Here is a 21873-nt window from a genome sequence, read left to right on the forward strand (position 1 = left end):
TACTATGCTTGTTTTTTTTTTGTGTTGTTGTTTTTAAACATAATGGTATTTTATTTCTGTTTAATTTAAAATAAAACTTATACAGTATACTGCGTTTCTTTGAGAGTTCAAGGGGATAGTGCTTTTACAATTATTCAACCATTTAGCTGAAATTTAAGGTCTAAGTCAAATCAAGTGGTCTTCAATCTTCCAAAAGTATTTTGTTATTCTTATTTTCGTGACCACTGTCTGTCCTACTTAATTACACAACATTCCGAAAATTAAAGATGTTATTGCTAAAATCCTGTCAAAATATATTATTACTATCAATTCACAGTATTTTGTGTATGATTTAAAAAAAATAAAATTTGCGTATACACTTGAAAAATCTTGTAAGACAAACAAAACTGTCTTAATGTAAATAATCAACAGTGGAAGGGATTTCTTTTCGTTAAAAAGGTACCCTATTCACCTGTAGTGTTAACAACAGGATAAATTATAGCAGTAAGCAGGATAAGTGTCGTTTAAAGTGTTGTTTTAAGACAGATTTAGAAATATAATAACCTTTTGCGGTTAAAATTATTGCTTATGAGGTAGTGTCAAAGCGCATGCTCTTATTTTGAAGACACCCTGCCGGACGTAGCTGTGTTTGGCGCCTCGGTTGCTTCGAGTCACTGACTGGTGTCTCCATCCTCCACAACACAACACTGTCTGTCTGTAGCACAACACAATGGGGCTGTAATGTCAGCGACGGCCGACGACGCAGCATCTTCTCCACAGTACTGAGCCTGTGTATGGATTTAATGATGATGAAGAAGAAGAAATTCAAGTTCAAGGTGGATTTTGAGCTGGACGAGCTGTCTTCGGTCCCTTTCGTCAACGGTGTCCTCTTCTGTAAAGTCCGGCTGCTGGACGGCGGCTTCTCCGAGGAGTCTTCTCGGTGAGGATGTTTCACTTTAATACAGCCACACAAACACACACAGGTCCTCTGGTGTGTACGTTGAACTCTTTCTGCAGCTTTAAAACGTTAAAATAGCGTCAACAGCTAACTAGCTAGCAGGCTAGAAGACTGACCAACTAGCTAACGTCAGTCCGCCACTGTGATGTTATTGGTGTTATGCTAATTTGTGTGTTCCCCAGCCGATGCTATTGTACAGTTTGTCCATCATTACTTAGTTTAAATAACTAACAGAGACGTGGTGTTCAGTCTGATCCGCAGTGCCTTTAATTCTGTTGCATTTTTCTCACATTTAATTCGACATCTGGCTGCTTTTCACGGGCTCCCTCACTTCCTCGCCTGGTTGTGGGATTGATTTCTGTGCTGTGAGAAGTCACATAACAGCCATAAAGCTAAATATGACTCCTGTAGCTTTTCTGGTGTTCGATTAATAGTGTCAGTCGGATCCTGTTTGATCCCTGTTTGGTTGTAAAGTTCTGACAGAAGTAACAGGAAGGTGTTGCTTCATCAGTTTGCAATTGATTTGTGCAAGCAGCAGCATGAAGTCAGAAACTGATGCAAAACAGTGGACAGTCTTGACAGTCATTAGCAACAGGACACATGATACATTTTATTTCTCTTGCGTTTTTGTATGCCGATGAATGGGAAGAGTGTGATAGCATCTTGCTTTAACTCATCTAGGCAGCAGAATTACATAAAAATATAAATAGTCCCTTCCTACCTTAAAAAGGCTTGGATTTAACCTCTCCCATACTTCTTATAAAAGGTGCTGCTCTCACGGCTCCTTCTCCGTCTATCCGTCGCTTCAGCTCGAGCACACCAGCTCACCTTTGACTCTGCTCCAACTGTAAAACTACACCGCACAATGCCAAGTTGTAATATTGGAGTAATTTAGCTGTAGATGTTTGAACTGGAAGTTATATCTGATGATACAGGAAGTCTTACTCTGCAAGTTGACAGGATTAGTTCTTTAGATTTGTTACATATGAAATCTGAATCTGTGCTTTTGAGACTGTCATCAGCACTCTTAAGTTTCAAGGAGGAACAAGCCTAGCTGTGGTGCTGACTGCCTAGTTCACTCATGATATGTCTTCTAACTTTAAACAGAACAAACCATATGGTCACATGAATGAGGCAAAAGACTTGTTTTTCACAAGTAGAGAAGGTGAAGTAGTCAAAGGAAATGACCTGTATCCATTGTTCAGTGTCACCCTGAAAAGGCCATGGGACACAAAAGTTCAAAGAACACTTCATGGAGGAAACAGAATGTATGCATTCGGCCTGGGTGATGGGATTGGCAACAGCAATAAAAACTGACACGTTTGATAGCTTCGCTTAAATGTAATAGATTCAAATTGCCATGAAAGCACACAATGACAACACAAAGTTCGGTTGCATGAACAAACCCCAAGCATGCCCACTCCGAGCCTTATAAACAGCCTGTTATACCTCGATAATGGAGTCCCTTTGCCCTCCTCATAGCTTCAAATCTCCCGAGGTACGCTAGTCGGCATCTGCCTGGGCTAAAAGTCGCCTTCATCCTCCCCTGGTGGAGGCTGACGGGGATCAGTGGCTGCCCTCGCTCGCTGGGCTTCACGGTCAAAAACCACCTACAGCTCTGCGTCCTCCACCTCCACCCAACTTTTGCACTGATCCCGGGGTGCAGGTGGAGGCTGGTGTGAGGTCTCCATCAGGTCATCAGGAACCCTAACGTCAGCACACTGCGCCGGCCTTGCTTTGGTCACGCTTCGTGCACCTTCAGGTTTTATTTGCCTTTTTTATTCAAAGTGTATCCAGGGGAGGTGATTCCTTTATTCTTATGTATTTTGAATGATGTGTGAATTTGTGTTTTTATTCTGGTGTTAGAATTATCACCCCAACTTGTGAGCCTTGATAGATAGGCTCAAGTGGTTCAATTCAAATTTAGGGGTTAGTTCAAGTTAAACCTTTTGCCTCTTGATCATTTAAAAAAAAATCTTCATACAAAAATGATCTGTATGGACTGACAAAAACAAACGATCGTGACAAACTTTTCAGCCGGGTCGCCTAGCTCTACCATGTATTGAGAAAAGTAGTTTTAAAAGAAGCTGCAAGGTGCGACACAGTTGATGTAAGGAAATGACCTAATCCCCATTATTCTGCATCATCCTGCTGCGTGCTGTTAATACTGTTATTGTTGTAAAGTTGAGAAGCAAAGTCAGTCCTCTCCTCTGTAACCCGTTCTGGCCTCTCAAACATACAAAAGACACAGGTTGTGTTCTCTGTGGCTCTCTCCGTCATGTCTGATCATAAAGTAACTTTTATCCGAACATTATCACCTTAACAGACTGATGAATTCAGCAATCTTACATATCCCATGACAGAAAAATGCTGCAAACTAGACGAAGCATTGTTTTGGAATGACGCTGTTGGGATTTGAGGGCTTCACCCTGATTATGTAACAAACCTTCTTTTCGCTCGACAGTAAGTAGTTCATGTAAAAAGGCCCCGTCTGTGCTGGACAGTCTGAATGAGGATGTTTTTATGAGGTCATGGTCATTTTATCACAGCCGCGGTCGTATGTGTATTTCTTCGCATTTGAGCAGCCACTTCAGCAAACTGAAATGAAGAAAGACTGTAAGAAGCTCTTTTATTACTATAACACAGATAATACAGTGGCTCTAACTAAAACCATCCTCCAATCCTTTGTTGTTTTATGTCCTAACCTGACAACATCACAAGTCTGACAGTTGTTAAATTACATTCGTCTGCAGTATTTCGGTTTGTTACACCCCCAAACTAGATTTCCTCCCAACTGCAAGTGTAAGGGAAGTGTGGATTGCTGTTTTATGAGCCTTTCTTCCTTTGGTGTGGCTTGTCATCAGTTCTTCACCACTGTTTCTATCCAAAACATGCTTTCCTTGTTATATTTTACGACTAGTTTACCTCCTCTGTGTTTTTTCAAGGTCTGATCTTTTCGTTGTTGCTCCACATGCATCAAACCCATGTCACAAAGATTTGGTTTCTGTGCAGCAGTGTGTTGTGTGTCAAAGTGTTTATGTCTGAAGCAGGACTGCAGCTGCCTTTAAAAGGAGAGCAGCTGTAGTTTAACAAGATACCTGAACCATGCAGTGAGATTAGAGAGACGACCTCCGCTTGTGCTCAGTACCGGGATTACTCGCACTCGCTAACAGGATTTTGCTGCGCTGAAAGGTGCTGGGAGCCACAGTGCATGAACTCAAGCCAGAACTCCTGAAGCACACAGCATCCAGCTGGCTGGGAGTTCCCTCTCTGACTGTGGGAGTTCACTCTCCAAAATTTATCAACCTCAGGATGAAGTCAGCGTTTGTAAAACATTAGTCACGCATCTGCCGCTTTTTATTTATAGTGAGGCAGGGATGCTGTGCAAAACACAGGCCTGCACGCTCAGTCCTAACCATCTCAACAAGGATTTGCACGCTCTGTTAAACATTTAAGCATCATGCCATTAACACTCTCTGCTCTTCTGACATTTTCTGTCTGCGTCCCTCGGCCTCTGTGTCTTCATGTCACTATTCCAGACTCCTTCAGATTTTTCACTTGTTGCATCATTTTCATTTGCACTGTATCGGAGCCGATAACCGTCAGCTCTGCTCCCGTCTAAATCCAGCAGAATCCAACATAGTGAATGGTGTGTAGGCTGTATTAACAGATGGGAGTTGGTTAGGTGAGTGGGAGAGGAGAGGATGCCAGTGAAAGAGAGGCCATCTGTGGTATCGTAATTCTGCCCACGCACAGTCTTTCTCTTTCACTTCATCTCATCCGTTTACTGAGAGCAGGCTGCAATTCACATCATTTTAACCACTACATGGCGGACGATGGATGTTTCTCTGTTACTCTCGTGCCAATATGTACCACACCTGCCACTGTAACCCCTGGATTCATCAGTCAAATGAATCAATACGTGAAAACTAGGTTGTAATTAATTAACTTGACTATTAAGTCAGAGAAAAATCTGAGGTTAAGCACATAAGCTTGTATTGGCAGCTTGAATCAGTAGCCTTAGGCAGGGTGAGACGTGGGGATTGTTAATCCGGTACTCATTCAGCCCATGCGGTTTTATTTGTTATGTAATTGTGATATTAAAATTAATGACATGAAGTTGTTTTCCCCCCAGTTTAAGGGATTTGATCAGAGTTAGTCATGAAAACAAGTGTTTTTTGGTTAAAAATGATTGTTTTTCGATGAGGCTGCTCCCTTGAGGATTTTTCACATATCGCTGGAAGTGGTGTCACAGGTCAATTCGAAGCCTTCTAGTTATCTTGTAGCATCATTTATTTATGTAAGTTTGACGTTATATGTTAATTATCACATTTGAGAGATGGGAACATATTATGAATTCACACTGTTTAATTTATTGGCAGGCAACATGTGCAACATATTCCATTCACAGCTGTAACTATAGCAGCCTGGGCTTGGCTGTTAGGAGCAGTTTGAGCTTAACAAATATGGCTGTTCTGTGGAATAAAATAAATACATTCTGTAAATTGAAAATTATAAAATCTAAATGTGCACAACATACCACAACACAAACTAACCAATGCAAGCAACATCCATTTCAATAGGTGGAACAAAGCACAGGGCCTTCCTTCGTTGCTTTAGTCCAACTTTATGCTATAAATCTGCAACAAAAAGAAGGTTGCAGCCAAAATTTTGTTTCCAGTCTGGCAGGCCTCACATTTGTCCTGCATTTATTGGATTTAGCAGAACACTGACAATAAAAGCGCAAAGCAAGAAATGAGAAACAAACAAACAAAAAAAAAAAACACAGTCCCACTAAATGCTTGGGCTGGGTACTGCTTAAAATCTCATGAAATTGTAACAACTTTTTGTCATGGTTCCAATGCAAACTTTATATTAATATAGATATATATACACTTAATAACTTAGGAATATCAACATTTCTTTCCCAAATGATTTTTGCATGCGATCTGATCGAGGAACTTCAGTGTTTCTTGCGTGTTTGTTTATAATTTATTGTAAAACACAAAATGTATAGAGAATGATGCATCATGATTCTGGTATCGAGCCAAACATTTAATCATCAGGGATTAAAATGTGCTACATAAGGAATGAAATGCTGTTAGTGTTTGCACCAATTTCTTCTTATTTGAATCTGAAAGCATTATCTGAACCTGTCTTTATGTTTAGCTGTGAACTGGACCTAGACACACTGGCATGTAAACCATGCACACAAACAAACCAGTGACATCTGACTTTACAGAGCGCCTAAAGATGGTCTAAATCTCGATAATTTGCCTTTACAGGGAGCCAGTGCAGGCCAACTGTGTTCGATGGAGGAAGCGGTTCTCTTTCCCCTGCAAGATGAGTGCCAGTGCAGGGACCGGCGTCCTGGACCCCTGTCTGTGCCGCGTGTCCGTCAGAAAGGTACCAATGCAAGATGGGTCAGGCAAGAAAAAAATGAGGCTGCAGTAAAGACGAGCGTGTCATTCACGCTCTTAAAAGTGCTGTGTTAACCTGTGTTAAATCCTGACAGTTTTTATGTGCCAGATTGAAACTTGAGAGTGGAATGTGAACTCTAAAAGAGCAGTTAGCAAACACAGCAGTCCAATGAAAACTGACTCATCATTGTGAAACCTTTTGGCACTCTTTTTTTTTTTGCTGTGCTCTAGCTGTAAGGATGAGTGCGCTCTGTACAGTTAAATCATTCGATATGACGCAGTTTTAATCATATAAGGGGCATGACTAGTAGTTAATAAAGGAAATGAAAAGAAGTCTTAGTGGGGAAATTTGTTCTGTTAAGTTATTTCTGGTATGCGCTGCCTTTTGCTTTCGGACACCAAGCACACCTAGCAACCACAAAAAGCTTTAGTTATTTTGCCTTTACTGATGCCTGATATACTTTATCATTGCTTTGCTTTTGAAATGTAAAATATTCAAGCAGCTGTTTGGATCCAACATTAAAAGTTGTCTGTTGTTCACTATGTCAGATTTTTTTTTTCTGGTGCTGGAAAGTAGAGTACTTTTATTGTTTTAAGTTAGTCACAAAACCCATTGAGTTCAGTAACTCTTACAGATGACTGTAGAGCATGAATTGATCTGTACTAAGCCAAAGTATTTTTCATTACTATCCAAATATTGGGTTGGTATCACCAGCTGACCTTCAAATGTGCTTAATTGTGGTTTAAAAAGTGAGTGTCATTGCTTGAAGATTTTGAGGGTCATTCAAATGTTTCTGCTTCTTCTTCTTCAGGAGCTGAAGGGTGGAAAAGCATATGCAAAGGTAATTCCTCACATGCTTATGTTTTCCCACCCCCATCCCTTTAACCGACCTCCAGGTCACCTAGATTTACAGTAATCAGCCATATTGATGCAGATAGCTCCGTGAGCCTGTAGCAAACAGATGGCCCTCCTTGCCTGCAGGTTGGCTCATTATGTCATGTATTCTCTGTTTGAAAGTAATTATCTCTTGTGAGCACACAGAACCTCCTAGTTTCTACACTCCATTAGTCCAAATCCACTCCTTCTAACATGGACCATTACCAGGTTGTCATTAGAGAAGAACTGAGCTATGAGTCGTGTTAAAATTGTTCAGTTTCTTTGCCTCGCGTCCTGCTCGCTGTCATTTTTCATCCAGAAATCATCACATTGCTGACCAGGAAAAAGATCAGTCCCCTGAGAGAAAACAAAGTTCACCCTGTGTCATTCTTTGTCATTCTTTCTCCTTCAGCTTGGTTTTGCAGATCTGAATTTAGCAGAGTTTGCCGGCTCAGGGAATACAACCCGCAGATGTCTGCTGGAAGGCTATGATACCAAAAATACTCGTCAGGACAACTCCATTCTCAAGGTAACATTGATCCACCCACAGCAGTCTGATTTGACTTCACTCAGAGGATGCCTTGGGTGTTTTGAATACAAGCATGGTATTTTCTCAACCTGGAACTACACAGAGTGGAAAGCTTTTTGCATACACGCTTAACAATGGCCAGACGCCAGCTGGTTCATTGGACCAGAAATAATCTTTTGTAAAAAGCAGAGCAATATCACCTGTTGAAAACAAAGGGAAAATTTGGGTCTTACCACAGGAATTAGCAGCTGCATTTCTTTAAGCTTAACAAACTTGCTTAACATTTTGAGTTCATCAGGGAATGCGTATTTTCCATGGCTTAAGTTCATGTACATCAAGAGCTCCAGTCACTTACAGAGTTTACATATTAGCACTATTTTCTGTCTTTCTTTGGTAACAGTAAATACAAGCTGCTGAAGCTGTCATTAAATGCTGAGCCAGCTAACAAATCTTGTTGTCTGTTTGTTTTATCAGGTAATCATCAGTACACAGCTCATGTCAGGGGACCCCTGCTTTAAAACGTAAGTTAAAGCAACATTTTTCTCCACTACAGTGTTTATGTGGTCAATCAGCTGACTGTCAGTTTAGGCTCTTGACTGTATTTCTTTGACTGAATTGGAAAATGATTTAAAAGGAAAACATTTTGGGACTAAAAACCGACACTTGACACACTCAACAGAGATATTTACAGTGCCCCGAGGGAACCAAAACCAACTCACTGACCTTTGCTGACTGTATTTTAAAGCCTCTTTGTTCTCCGAGAACAGCTACAGTTTAAGCACCAGTGTATTGATTGGTTGTTTGTGCTCTCCTGTTTTAAAAAATTCTAAAACAATATGGTATTAAATCTGCTGCTGTGGTCTGGTCTATTTGAGAGCTGTTAAGGGAACTCTAGCTGTAGGTGCTTTGTCAGAGTCATGGAAATCGATGATACAAGATTATGAAAGCCTAAGTAACGGTTAGCTAATCAGATTTACATGTTAAAAGCGTTGACTAATTTCATCTTGCAAGTAATACACATGAGTTTGTCGGACTTGTTCCTCTAAAAGAAATACTCTGTGCTTGTGAAAGTGTGTGCCAACACAGAGAGAAATGTTGCTTTACCCAAGGGTAGGATTTGACCTAAAAATGACTCAACAGACTGTATGTTGATGCCAGAAGCTGTATCTTGTGTCTCAGCATGTATTTGAATAAAGAGAGTCTACAGTATATTCACTTTTTGCCTCACTAAATGCTGTTTCGGTTTCTAACATTTTCAATTTTATCACTCAAGTGGTCTTTCGTTAAATATTCCAAATGTTTAACTTCTTCCTCAACATTGATCTGTCTTTGCTTTACTTTTTTAAAATTTGGAATAACTGACACAAGAGAGAAATAAAGCCACATTGTTTGTGCTCTGCCACCAGCCCTCCCTCCACAGCCACAGTGATCGGCATCCAGAGTGATGGAGAGAGCTTGCTGGAGGAGAGGAAGGGAGGCGACTCACAGAAAGGCTGTTCTGGTGAGACCAATCACGCCACATTACACTCCGCAGCTCTGCTTTGTTGTCTCCCTGGCTTTTGCAAACGTTTGCAGGCACCTGACAGAGCATGCTTGAGTTAAACCGTTGCATGCTAAACCATGTTAAGTTTGGGAGTTTTGTTCCCACTTCTGTGTTGTTATGTAACAGATACAGCATCCTTGTCAATGGTGACGATCTGTACTGGAATGACGTGAATACCTTTCAAGAGCCTTGCAGCAGTTTAGTTTGTAGTCACAAGGCTGAAACAGTGCTTCCTTTTAGTTTTATCTGTATCACGCTCAAAGTGTACAACACCCCCTCATTACTTCACATTAGCTTCTATTCTGCATTCTAGCTGGCAAATACAATCTTAATCCAAGTTTACTGTCTAATTCCAAACTAGGGGAGGGTGTTACCCATTCTAAGTAGTACCTTCTGATATTGTTTAGTGTTAGATTCAGTAAATCATTAATAACACCTCGCTGCAGACAAATGTGCGCTGCTTATGAAAATCATAACACCATAACCTACTTGCCACCTGCCTGCTTATATATTCCACTCCACACATGTCCTTGCTAACATGTGGAAACCACACTTGGCCCTTGCTGCTGCTAAAACCTATTTCCTGCTGCTGCTGTACATTATTAAAAGTTGTACGTGGGCGCATGACTAGAAGGCTTTAACTGTGACGCAGCTACAAGAAGAAAACTCCCATGTTTAGCAACTAACACTTAAAGGAAGTCTGATGCTTTTTGCGCATGTTTTAGCATTTTTCTTGGTACATCAGTGAAGTGATGTTCACACCGGTTGGAAAATATGTCGCAGGTCGCCACATCAAGACAAGTATCACTCATCACTGCTACATCCTTTTGTATACAAGACGTGCTGCGATTACAACACACTTATCGCTGTAATACATTTTTTTTCATGCATCACCACAATTCATTTGTTGAGATGATTCCTCCTCTGTGTGTGCTGTTATGCATCCGTGCGTCAAATACTACTCCTTATCTCCCATCTACAATTACAAAAAAAGTGTTCCTCTTCTAGCTGTCCCCCTCTGCTTCCCTTCGCTCTCGTTTCACCCCCCCTCCCCTGTTCAGTTTGTGTGTTCATGTGTGAACGCATCGCAGTGTTGAATGCTTGTTCTTCCTGGTAGCTTCAGAGAGAAGCAGAGCTCTTTCATGTATAATTTAAACTAGCTCTCTTTTAGGTTAACTACAATCTGCTCTGACCCCGGAGGCTCCTATATGGTTAAAAATAGGACTGTGTGCAAGTACGTCTGAGGGGGGGGTTGTGTGTCTGCGTGTGCACACCGCAAGCACATTTGTATGACGATGCTCTTTCCTATCATCCCCATCATGTCTTAGCTATGCATCTTTGCAGAGCCGGTGCAGGTATATGTGAGCAGTATCAGTTCAAAAGAGACGTTTGGTCATTTATCAGCGATTGTGGCATTATGTTGTAAATAGACTTTATGTTTGAATATTTTGTGGGGAAAAAAAATCTGTAGAGATATGTGATGACTCATGGAAACATGTTTGAATCTACAGATTTGTAATGTTTGTTGTTTTAAAGTAATCTTTAAAATAGGTTGTAAGAAACACAACACACTATGTGTTTGTGCCTTTAATCCTTGCAACCTGGTAAATGCACAATTGTTTACAGGTTTCTGTGGGCAGATGTGACATTCTTTTCCTCCATTTGAGGAAGATCAAAAAGAAGATTTGAGGATTACCTCAACATTCTGAAACTGTTTCTTTACAGTGTTGTAATGTTGTCTTTCCCCACATATGTGTCTCTGGGTTAAAATCTCTGGCATGGTGTTTATTTTTATCTTTGCTGCAGACATTTAAACTCTGAAATGAAACTGGAATTTGCTCAGCCTTGCATCAAGAGTTCCCCTGTGATTCCCTGACATTCCTCTAGATATGTTTATTTTTCCTTGAGCAGAAGTGACACCTGTCAACTGTCGTGACTCATTCATTAACTCACGAGATGCCAAACTGAGAGACAGTACGTGGGCGGCAGAGAGGGAAGTTTTCTGTTGTTTTAAATGTTGCCATTTGACAACGATTAACCACAAATCAATAGTCACTAACACAGTCCCAGTTGTGGAGACTGTGGCATTGGTGTGCATGTAGCACAACAGAAACTGGGTTTGTGTGTGGTCTGAATCAACACATGCCTAACAACAGATCTCACTTCGTACTTTGTCTGAGACTTGAAGTTTCTGTTTGTGTCAGTCTAACCTGCAAAGTACAAAACAGGATTCTGACACATATAATTGACATTTTGCAAACGGAACCTTGTGCAGAGTTGATTTGTTATTGTAAATACACAGTCATTTCACTTGATACACGTTTGATAACTTTGTTCAGCTGTTCCTACTTTGGATTTCGATATTACTATCGATACCATACGAGAAAAAAGGGAAGAAATTTGCCAAGGTTTCTTTCTGACCATACAAGGAGGCTTAATATAAGCTGTACATGTCAGTGCTGATTCAATTTTTTGTAGTTATTTTGCAGTACAACAGAGATTTCTGGCCTTTGTCATCCTCTGTCTGTCCTTTCTAATCCAGCAGAGAGTCGAGAAGGGAAGTGCCCTGTTGTGTCGGACGACCTGGGAGGCTGCGGCCACTCCCGAACATCCAGCTACGCCAGCCAACAGTCCAAACTCTCAGGTAAGGGTGTCACATTTAAAACGGGGAGATCTAAACACGACATTCCCAGCTCAAACTACATTCTAAAATCATACTATTAAAAAATAGGGGGTCGAATGAGAAAGCGTCCGACTGAGGAGCTGGGAAGTGATTAAATTATTTTCCAGTGACACTCCAGCAGTGCAGTTCAGACCTGCTGCTTGGGTTTCCATTACAGGCAGATCAGATGACAGTAATGAAAGATTAGAGGAAGTGGAAAGATGCGCTGAGAACAGCTCTAATGGCCTTCTCGTATAGAATTTAAAAATGTATTTCCTTCCACGTGCAACTCTTGATAGATTTATTCAAACCTTTCATGAATGTGTGGGATGTTTGCTCTCCATGGCTGCAGTGACCTGAAGCCCTGAGTTGTTGTTTTTTTTTGCTTTAACTAATTTCCTGCAGACAGAGTTTGTCTGTGTCACTGCTGCTCTGCTGAATAATTAAAGACACTGCAAATTTGAAATCTGCTAGACAGCAAATAAAGTTTCGGCAGAAAAAAACATTGTGTAATACTTTAGAAGAATTACTGATTCATGAATCATGTGGCAATAAATCTGTATCCTCTCCATCTGTCGTCCATTAATGATGCAATTATTGGACTTTCACGTGTGTATAATCAAAACAAATCAGTTGCATGGGCCTAGTGGGAGCAGAGATAGCAAAGAGCCGGTGGTCAAAGATCAATTTTTACCGATTTTTAGAGAGCAAAGGCTTGATGTATTAAATGTGAAAATGTCAAAGCACTCCTGAGGTAACATATGAAGTACGATAGAAATCACCGCCTGTCTCTCTCAGGCTACAGCACAGGTCACTCCCGCTCCTCCAGCATGTCAGAGTTCAGCCATCGGCGAAATCACTCAGTAGGCAGCGCTTCAACCGGTATCGGCAGCATCCCGGAGCCCAGCGAGGAGCGAGAGTCCAGGCCCTGTCCAGCACTGCCTGAACATCCAGGCCCCACCGCCTCGTCAAGCAACTCCCAAGGCACACCAGTACGGAGCGCCTCGTCCTGTGAACGACTAAATAGGTGAGTCTTTGTGTAGTTTGGTATACACAGAAGTAATCACTGTCCTATTTAATGACAGGAATCAGTCATGAAGTGAAAACATGGTGACCTGTTTATTGTGGGTGAGTACAAAATAGAGCAGCAGTATGTTATTTTAGGGAAGTTCACAAACTTCAGACATAATCGCACCTGAGACCTGTGTCACGTTTCAGGAAGCAGCTGTCGTGCAGTTAAAAGCTGCGAGGCAGAGCAGCGGAAGCGTATTTGTGGTTTTATTATGTTGCGTTAATACGGACTCTTATTCTTTTGAAAACTTTATTGTTTTTGGGATCTAAAAATGTCCGACGATGAGGCCAACAGAGGTTTGACAGGAGATAGTTTTAAGTGCTTTATGGCTTAAGGTGCACTTAATACTTGGCCGACCGCTTTAAAAACCAGTCCAGCATTTTGTCATGTAGTTTCTATGCCACTATTATCTCAAACACTTGAACATATTATGCTTTATTCTGATGTTCATGTTCCCTATATTGAGGCACAAGTCCAGCATTTTGGGAAATTTGCTTGATGAGGAAAAATTGATACTGCTCTCATCTATCTGCATATACAAATATAACTGCCAGTAGCAGCTTGAGTCTGCTTTGTTTCTGAGAAACCTCACAATCATGACTAAACAAGATGAAATGTCAAGACAGGAAGTACTATGTCATCCAAAATGTAGTCAGGCTTTTAACTCCCTTCAACATTGCAACATGTCTTTTTTAAAATGTCAGACATTAGAATAATTAGATTTACTGCCATGATTAGTTACATTTGGGGGTACTGGTAGAAGGATGTTACCTTTGAACAGAGAAAGGCTAGTTGTTTCCGTCACTTGCTAACCACATATTTACCTATCGACATGTCACAGTTAGCAGTCGCCTCAATCTCTCAGCAGGAAGCAAGTAAGCACATTTTAAAAACGGACGTACTTTTCTTTTAAACACAGTGGGTTTAGTCAGAAAACAGCTCATAGTATGCACAAAAAATAGGATGTAGATGTAATTATTATGCACTGGTTGAAAAATGTAGCTAGTTAGCCACAAATGTTTTCAGTGGTCACCACATAATCAGCCTGTGAAAATGGATTTAAATCGCATTGTCTTACACATTGTACACACCGTGGACTATATATGACAGAGCCTATACAGTGAAGCCTATGTGGCAGCGACTTACGCCTGCGTTCTTTCCAACACCCTCTCTGGTTGCAAAAAGAAGTGTAATTGTATAGAAGTTCATGCAAAAATGACAATGAAAATAGTTTCAAGTCTCCTTCAATACAACACATTGTTGTTTTACGGTCCCAATTAGAGCAAAGCAAATGATAAAGCAGGGTGTTTACTTTAGGGCATGGCTACCTTGTGATTGACAGGTTTCTACTGTACAGATGTGCATAGTGTTTTTGAGTTGTTAGTCAGATCCCCACCTCACTTAATACATACAACTTCCACAAAAAAAAAAAAGGTTTTGACTTCAAAACTGTAGTCCACAAACCAATTAGTGATGCCACAGTGGCTACATCCATCTTTTATATAGTGTTACAGTCTACAAAGAATGCAAAGCATGAACAGTACGTTAGAGCAGCAGCAGCAGCACCTCTGGTGCGCTTGTGTACAGCACTGCATATAGTGTTTAGTCTATGGTAAAGTTTATATACATTATTTAGTTGTAGATGACCTACGTTTTGAATTCACTCAGAGCCCAAGATACATCGCTGTTGTTACGGGTGTAAAGTCCAGTAAAATACATGGGAACCATAAAAACAAGCTGAAATTGCATTTTTACAGTGTGACTAAAACATGAATTGCTGCACCGTGAGTGTAGACAGTTGGACTGATTAAAACAGGACCTGTTCCATCAGATGCTCGTGAGACAATCAACGAGAAAATAGCTGAAACGCTTTCTGAGAAGACAGCCTTAGCAACATTAAGAAGCTCTGGCAAGTCTTTGGATGCTACTAAAAGCATGTTTAATAACGATGACTTCATCTGAGAACAGTTTTCAGCAGCCTGGATGGAAGCCCACGGCTCCGCGGTTGATCACACCCCTCCTTTGTGGCTCGAAATGAAATGTAGAGAACAAGAAGCAAACAGCATTTTTAGTTTGTGGTGAAGGCCATTAATGCTGTAATGACACTCAAAACGACTCTCCTGTATCTTCCCCTCAGACATCCAGTGAAACAGGACTCCATGGAGTCTCAGCTGAAGAGAATGGACGACACACGGGTGGACGCGGATGATGTCGTAGAAAAGATACTGCAGAGTCAAGACTTTACACCCAGCCTACTGGACTCCAGTGCTGAAGGTAAGACACATCCTGGAAAATCCTTACTGCAATTGTCATTTCTGCAGCAAATGGGTCTTTGGACTCTCACACAGATTTTTCCTTCTTTTAAAGTTTCTTAAAGGAAAACAGCAAAGCAACTTTACCACATTTCAAATGTTTTAGTGTAGCAGAAAGTCATCAGTGATGTTGGCAGGAAAATAATAATCAGCATATTGTGAAAACTCAAGACACTGCTGACCCCCCCCCCCCCCCCCCCCCCCCCTCTTTTTGTTTTTCTCGTTTTCTGATTTTGTTGTCATAGAAAATTAAATACTTTCCTAATTAAACATTCCAGTTAACAAATATCAGAAATTTATGAAGAACACTCTTCGCAATTTCCCCTATCTTAAATGGAATAATCACGTCTTCTTTAGTCTGACCCACTGTCCAAAACCTCGAAATATTTATTCAACAACGTTACATATCTCAAAAAGCAATAAATGGTAACGTTTAAGAAGCTAAAGTCAGAAAATGTTCAACATTTTTGTTTGAAAATGGACTCAAATGATTATCAAAATAGGTTACTGGCAATTTCATTTTAAGTTAATTATCAAATGTATAACTTTAAAATCTTTTCAGGTCCACAATTAACCAGAAAAAGTGAATCAATAATACAAATAATCATTAAGACTAATCCTATCCTGGAGTGCTGCTGTGCTAAATGCACAGCCAGTTGGCATAACATAATAATTAAGATGACACTATTCTGTTATCCCATGAGTCAGTGTGTACTTTAAGGAGTAAGACATTGTTTTTCATTTCAAGGTCTCATCTAGCTCAAAGCTAGGAAAAGAAAGCCGCTGTCAATACATGATTATTTTTAGATTGCCTAGCAACCGGCTGCTCCTCATGACAAGAATTATACAGGAGGATGTGGGTGCTCTGTGTACTGACCAAACGTTATCACAACTGTGTCTGTTTCAGAGGAAGGTTTGCGTCTGTTTGTTGGGCCTGGGGGGAGTACAGCCCTTGGAAGCCATCACCTTCCCACCAGGTGAGCATCACATGCCTTAGGATATTTAGTAAACTGAAGTTGTGTAACAGCCCCCAGCCAATTCATTCCTACTAAAGACTTTGGTCACAAATACAGAGTTAAATTCTTTTTTAAATGGGATCACAATTTTCTTATCAAAGCTGGGCACTGTATGGTGCATTTTTTGGGACTACTTTTAGCTGCAGATTAACACACAACGTACAGCGGTCAGAAAGTGTATGAGGAGCTGATTCAAAGTAAACTACAGTGACTACATCTATTATAATGAAGCAATATCAGGTCACCAAGTGCAGGTTGTCTCATCGACGTGCTTTTAAATGCAATACTCTTAAATGCAACCACAGATCTTTTGCGATCCTATATTACTGGTCTATACAACATGCTGTTCAATTCAAGATTCAGTGTTCTGGTGGCAAGTAGGACATTCGTCATGATTTTTTCTTCCCACAATTACATGAACGCTTAAAATTCAGGCTCTGCTAATAGAAAACTCTGTTGCATGTACAATCAACCAGTTCATCAACTAATAACCACTGAGATGTTACTTTAGTAGCCACTACGTCGATGTATACGCGCTGGTGCAGCAGCCGCCTTTGCAAAACATTTTCTGGATGTATTGGCTGCTGTCCAGAGTAGAAGAGTAGTATACAACAGAGAGCAGATGGGCAAAACAAAAAACAAACGTCTGGAGTAAAAATGTAAGAACTAGTCCCTCAAAATGGATCATCATTGTTTTGAACTATTTTGGATTTGAAGCAAGTGATGAAAAGCAAAAACAAATCAAATGCAAAGAGTGCGTGTTGCACAAAACGTACACAACTAACTTGCTCAGTCACCCGGGGAAAACACAACAAACTGCACTATGATGAATGCATGAAGACCAAAAAGGATATCATCACTACCGTTACCTCACTGAATCTCAGTCCTCGAGCATCGACTGTAAGATTTTACACATGACAGAAAAAGCAGCTCTGTTGATTACATTTTTGGTGAAAAGTTTTGGTACAGTTTTATTTTGCTCCTACAACATGCTCTGTAAATAAGGAGCAGCCTTATGCAAAGAATGGTACATTTACAGGAATGTACACAACATGGAAGTGAAAGCAGTGCTCAATTGTAAAAGTGAAAATATATTTTATCACTTCAAATGAAAGAATAATCATAAGTAATTGTGATCCCAATATTGGTCAGAATAATCACGATTACATATTTTGCATTAATCCTGCAGTGCTAATGTCAAGGTTTTTCTCCAAAGAAAAGTTCATGAGGTTGCTAGCAAACTGAGATATGTGTTGTGTATTACATTTCACTGGATGCAAGACATAGTGGGTAATGTGTCCCCTGGTTTGACCCCATGATCGCTTTGTTGTCTGTCTGTTACTATAAATAAATAGAGACAAAACTGAGAAATGCATTTATCTTCAGTTATTCTCCAACTGATGTTTTGAGTACTTAGTGCAGAGCAGCGGTTTCTTTATGATCTGAGACAGTAGCTCTTGAAGTGAAGATGCACTCAAGGCTCCAGATGGGGAACTATTTTGGTTGGGTAGGTTGAGTCTATCAGAGGTTACAGCAGCTTTTTTTTCTGGTAAGATATAACAGTTAGGAATATTAACAAACATTCAGACATCTATCAAAGATAAGAGACACTTTTAAAATGACATTTTTGTGCATTTCTTATTTTTAATAAAGGCTGAAAGGGTTATAAGAAATACGTAAGAATTTAGTGTGTGTCTCATTGTGGTTAAGAATTTAAGGTGTGTCAAAATGTTTGAAAACACTCGTGCATTTATGATTTAATGCTGTAGTTTTCAGACAACTCAATGAGACAGAAATCTGCAATGTCAGGTTTAGAAAATACCGATTGTGCTCGTTAGTAGAATACATTTTTTGTTAGGGTTGCTGTTAAGATAATATAGATGTAATTGCACCATACTTGTCTTTAGCCTTGGTGCAGTTTAAGCAATATTGTATTGTTAGAAATACAAGAAAGTCTCATATATTGTCAGCTGTACACTGAAATAGCTTCCTCTGTGATTACATGTATTTTTTTCTTTTCTCTCAGGGTCGGGGCGGGAGCATACGAGCAGGTGGTGATAAAGCGTTAGACCTGCATCCTCTCAGTGATGGGCCGACACTGATTATATCTTGAGAAAGAAAAAAAAAAATAGAAATGAAGCCAATACCATTTCAGTCTTCATTCCTAAAGCACACACAGTACCTGATCAGCACTGTGTCGAACCTGATCTTTGAAGCGTCAACATTACAACAGTGCCCTCCTGTGTTTGTGTCTGCTACATAGATATTTTTTAGGAGCACGAGGTGGACAGATATCATCTCAATGTAAACGCAGCTGCAAATCAAGAGAAAGGAAACACTTGATCAGATCATTTAAAAACAAAAACGTTTAACGTGCATGTATGCAGGTTTGGAATTCTGGCTCCCTGTGCTGAGACCATCCGCTATGTCTGGGTATGGAAGACCACGTATGTCACCCAGCATCCAAACACAATCAGCATTTAACTCTTAGGAACTGGAATAAAAATGATTAGCCTGTCTCTGATGGACAACAAGGGGAAGAGCTCTGTGTGTGCACCCTCAAAACAAACTTAAATCTACACTGAAAACATGCGTTTTCAATACATTCCTTTTGTCTCTCTGACTTCCTTTTCAAATAGGATGTTCTATTTACTATTTGCCTTTAAGCTGCTAAAAAGCTGTAGTTACCGAGACTCTGACAGCTGTTGGTGTTTTTACGGTGAGATTATTTTACTACAAAGACATCAAACTTGAGCTATTTGACGGGTGAACGTGGACTGCGCGAGTGAATGTGGTTATGTGTTTGTTGGTCAGACCACTTTAATTAGTACTAACGGTAATCCTGTTACGTTGAATGACTGGGGGGGGGGATATGATGTATGATCTCCTGTGAGGAAGACTATGTTGGTACTTGAAAAGAGAAAATGAGAGAACAAGACAATTTGCTCAGTTTTAGTCATAGAGGTTCCTGTTATTTGTTTGGCACACTGCTAAAGGATTGTTCTAGAAAATCCCTGCAGTCCTCTTAACTGCTCTCCAAAGGCTAAATGCCGTAACAATGTGCTTGGTCCAAACTGGATTGACTTTTACCTTTGCCTGATAAACTCATGAATTGTGTAGGATTGTTGATTTTTTTGTGTGTGTAAAAAAGAGCATATTTACCACATGTTGGAGTTTGAAAGAAATCAAACCACAGTAACTGTTATTTTGCACTTGGTTATTGAGATGCAGCCAACCAGAAGCTACATCAAGTAAAGAGAGCCACAGCTAAGCATAATTAAGGCTGAACAATGAATCGATTTGAAATTTTTTTAAATCTAACTTTGAGACAATGCAAATAGCAAAGACTGCAATTTAGGATATATGAAGTGTGGCTAATAAATAATGACACTATGCTGTTATTCTTTTTATCCCTCATTTGAGCAGATTGAAACTTTATTAGTCATTTGCTTGTGCACTGATCAACGTGTACGACGCAGTTCAGGCATGTATGCTGTCCTTCGACTAACATTAGCCCAGTCTTGCTATTTAATAGTCACAGAACATTTTTCAGCACGTCTGGCCAGTAGTTTAACCTGTCATCTTAACAGGTTTACATATTTATGCCTTGTGCAACAATCACACTTTTGATGGCGTTTCATGTAACAATGCTCCATCACGTTCTAAATCTATCACTCAGTAAATATAGAATTCAAGCTTAACTTCACAAATGTGGTTAAAGAAAATTCCCAATTACGTTGAACTAAAGTTAAAACTAAATGTGCTTTTTGATTTTTCCTTATCAGCGTCTTAGCAGTCCAGAGTGCTACTTTGCAAAAATTAAATGAGATGGCTAAAGGATAAATAGCTACAACTTCAGCCTGTCATGCAGTTTTCCAGCCTTTTTTTTTTTTTTTTTTCTCATCATGTTGTTACTGCTCTCTGCATTTACAGGGCAGTGAATGCCAAATATAATTTCAGGCTTCTATGACTAACATTGATAAAGACGGGTGTGTATCTAATTTCCACCATTTCAGGTGTATATCTATTGTGTAGCTATGCTTTGCAGCATCACTCTGAGCTGATCAGGAAGCCTACATCAGTGAACAAATGAAAGATCCCGTGACATAGTAACAGTGTGACTTGAGCAACTGATGAATACTGTGTTTTTTTCACATCAGGACTGGATATTGAAGGACTAATTAGTTAATCCACTGCCATGAAGGAAAATACTCAACAGTACCTGAGTATTACAGTAGTTTAGTGTGTCTATCTCCGAGCTTCATATCAACGCTAGAGCTGAGGACAGTCAGTTGCTCAAGCACTCAGATACATTGATGATTAGGGCTACAGAGAGAAATCTAATCCGAAGTCTAAATCTGCTGAGTTTTGAAATCCTCACAGTGTCATGCATGTAGACTATTTGCATTTCTAGCCTCTTAGGAGCTGAAGCGCACATTTGATTAGAACAAATTAGCCAAAGTAAACAAAACACTGTTATTACCTGGGAGCCTATAGGGCCTATGCATAATGAGAGTATTAAGACACATGATAACTAGTGAAAGCAGACTGTACAGCATCTGTAATCTTCTATCTCCTGTCGTAAGCCATAGTAGAGGTAGGATAAAAGCCTCTTCTAGATAAACTATATACATCTTATATTAATATCTGCACAAGTGTCATCAGTGTATGGTGTTTTAACTATACGTCAGTGTTCTCTGTTTTGTGTTTGTATGTTCTGCACGATTATGGTGTCCTTTCTTTTAAGCTACTAGCTTTGACAAATTTTGCCATCACATTTTGAGCTCGACACACCTCAATGTTGTTTCTGATTTGACATTGTGCCATCTTTGAATCGAGTTCCACATTGAAGGAAGAATTTTGCTTGCTGTTTTGTACGTAGGAATTCATTTTGTTCTCGTGTTTAAAAGCAGATATTGCCACAAACATCAATATGTGATGTAACTGTAAATCAGTGTTCTTATTTTGTGTTTTTTATTTTCACCATGGTTTAGATGTTGGAAATCCCATTTATAGGATGTTATCATCTTTGCTTTTTATCTTTCATTGCTGACATTGTGCCATATTTTTGCTAAATATTTTATTGTCGAAGAAAAATGTCTTTCACTACATAATTAAGACATTGTTAAATGTATGATTTATTGGTCCCAAATATCTAATCAGAGTATTTTGGGTTTGTTTGGGGGGTTTTTTGTTTGTTTTTTTGTCATTTTGAATAAAAATCAATTGTTTTACCTGTGTGACACAGGTATGTTCATCTTGGTACCTAACATGTTGTTACAAACATGGTTGCTTCTTCTCTTCTGTGAAGCTGTTGTCTATATAAAATTGTAAACTGTATTCTCCTGTAAAGTGGTGTTCTGCGCTGTTCTGACACTGTCTAGTGTTTCCTGTTAAAGACTTGTTTTTTGGACCAACATTTGCTTCCTTAACAAGTGTACTGGATGCTTAAGATGTCTACCTTGCACTGTTGAATAAAATAGTTTAAAATGCTCAGTATGTCAA

General features: G+C 39.8%; 1 protein-coding gene across 2 annotated transcripts; it reads left to right on the forward strand.

Annotated features, from left to right (window-relative positions):
- Positions 1-668: 668 nt before the first annotated feature.
- Positions 669-21867, forward strand: fam102bb (family with sequence similarity 102 member Bb). Of its 2 annotated transcripts, none has more exons than XM_008294650.1 (11): positions 669-919; positions 6223-6343; positions 7170-7199; positions 7647-7763; positions 8238-8284; positions 9170-9264; positions 11849-11950; positions 12767-12995; positions 15178-15314; positions 16260-16329; positions 18395-21867. In XM_008294650.1, the coding sequence occupies exons 1-11, from the start codon at positions 774-776 to the stop codon at positions 18435-18437; spliced, it is 1137 nt and encodes a 378-aa protein (XP_008292872.1). In that variant the 5' UTR covers positions 669-773; the 3' UTR covers positions 18438-21867. The 2 variants fall into 2 exon arrangements, with proteins under 2 accessions (XP_008292872.1, XP_008292873.1); XM_008294651.1 differs by having other exon boundaries at positions 11852-11950.
- Positions 21868-21873: the final 6 nt, after the last annotated feature.

Source organism: Stegastes partitus, unplaced genomic scaffold, assembly GCF_000690725.1.
Source record: "Stegastes partitus isolate 25-593 unplaced genomic scaffold, Stegastes_partitus-1.0.2 Scaffold983, whole genome shotgun sequence".
Lineage (NCBI taxonomy): Eukaryota > Metazoa > Chordata > Actinopteri > Pomacentridae > Stegastes > Stegastes partitus.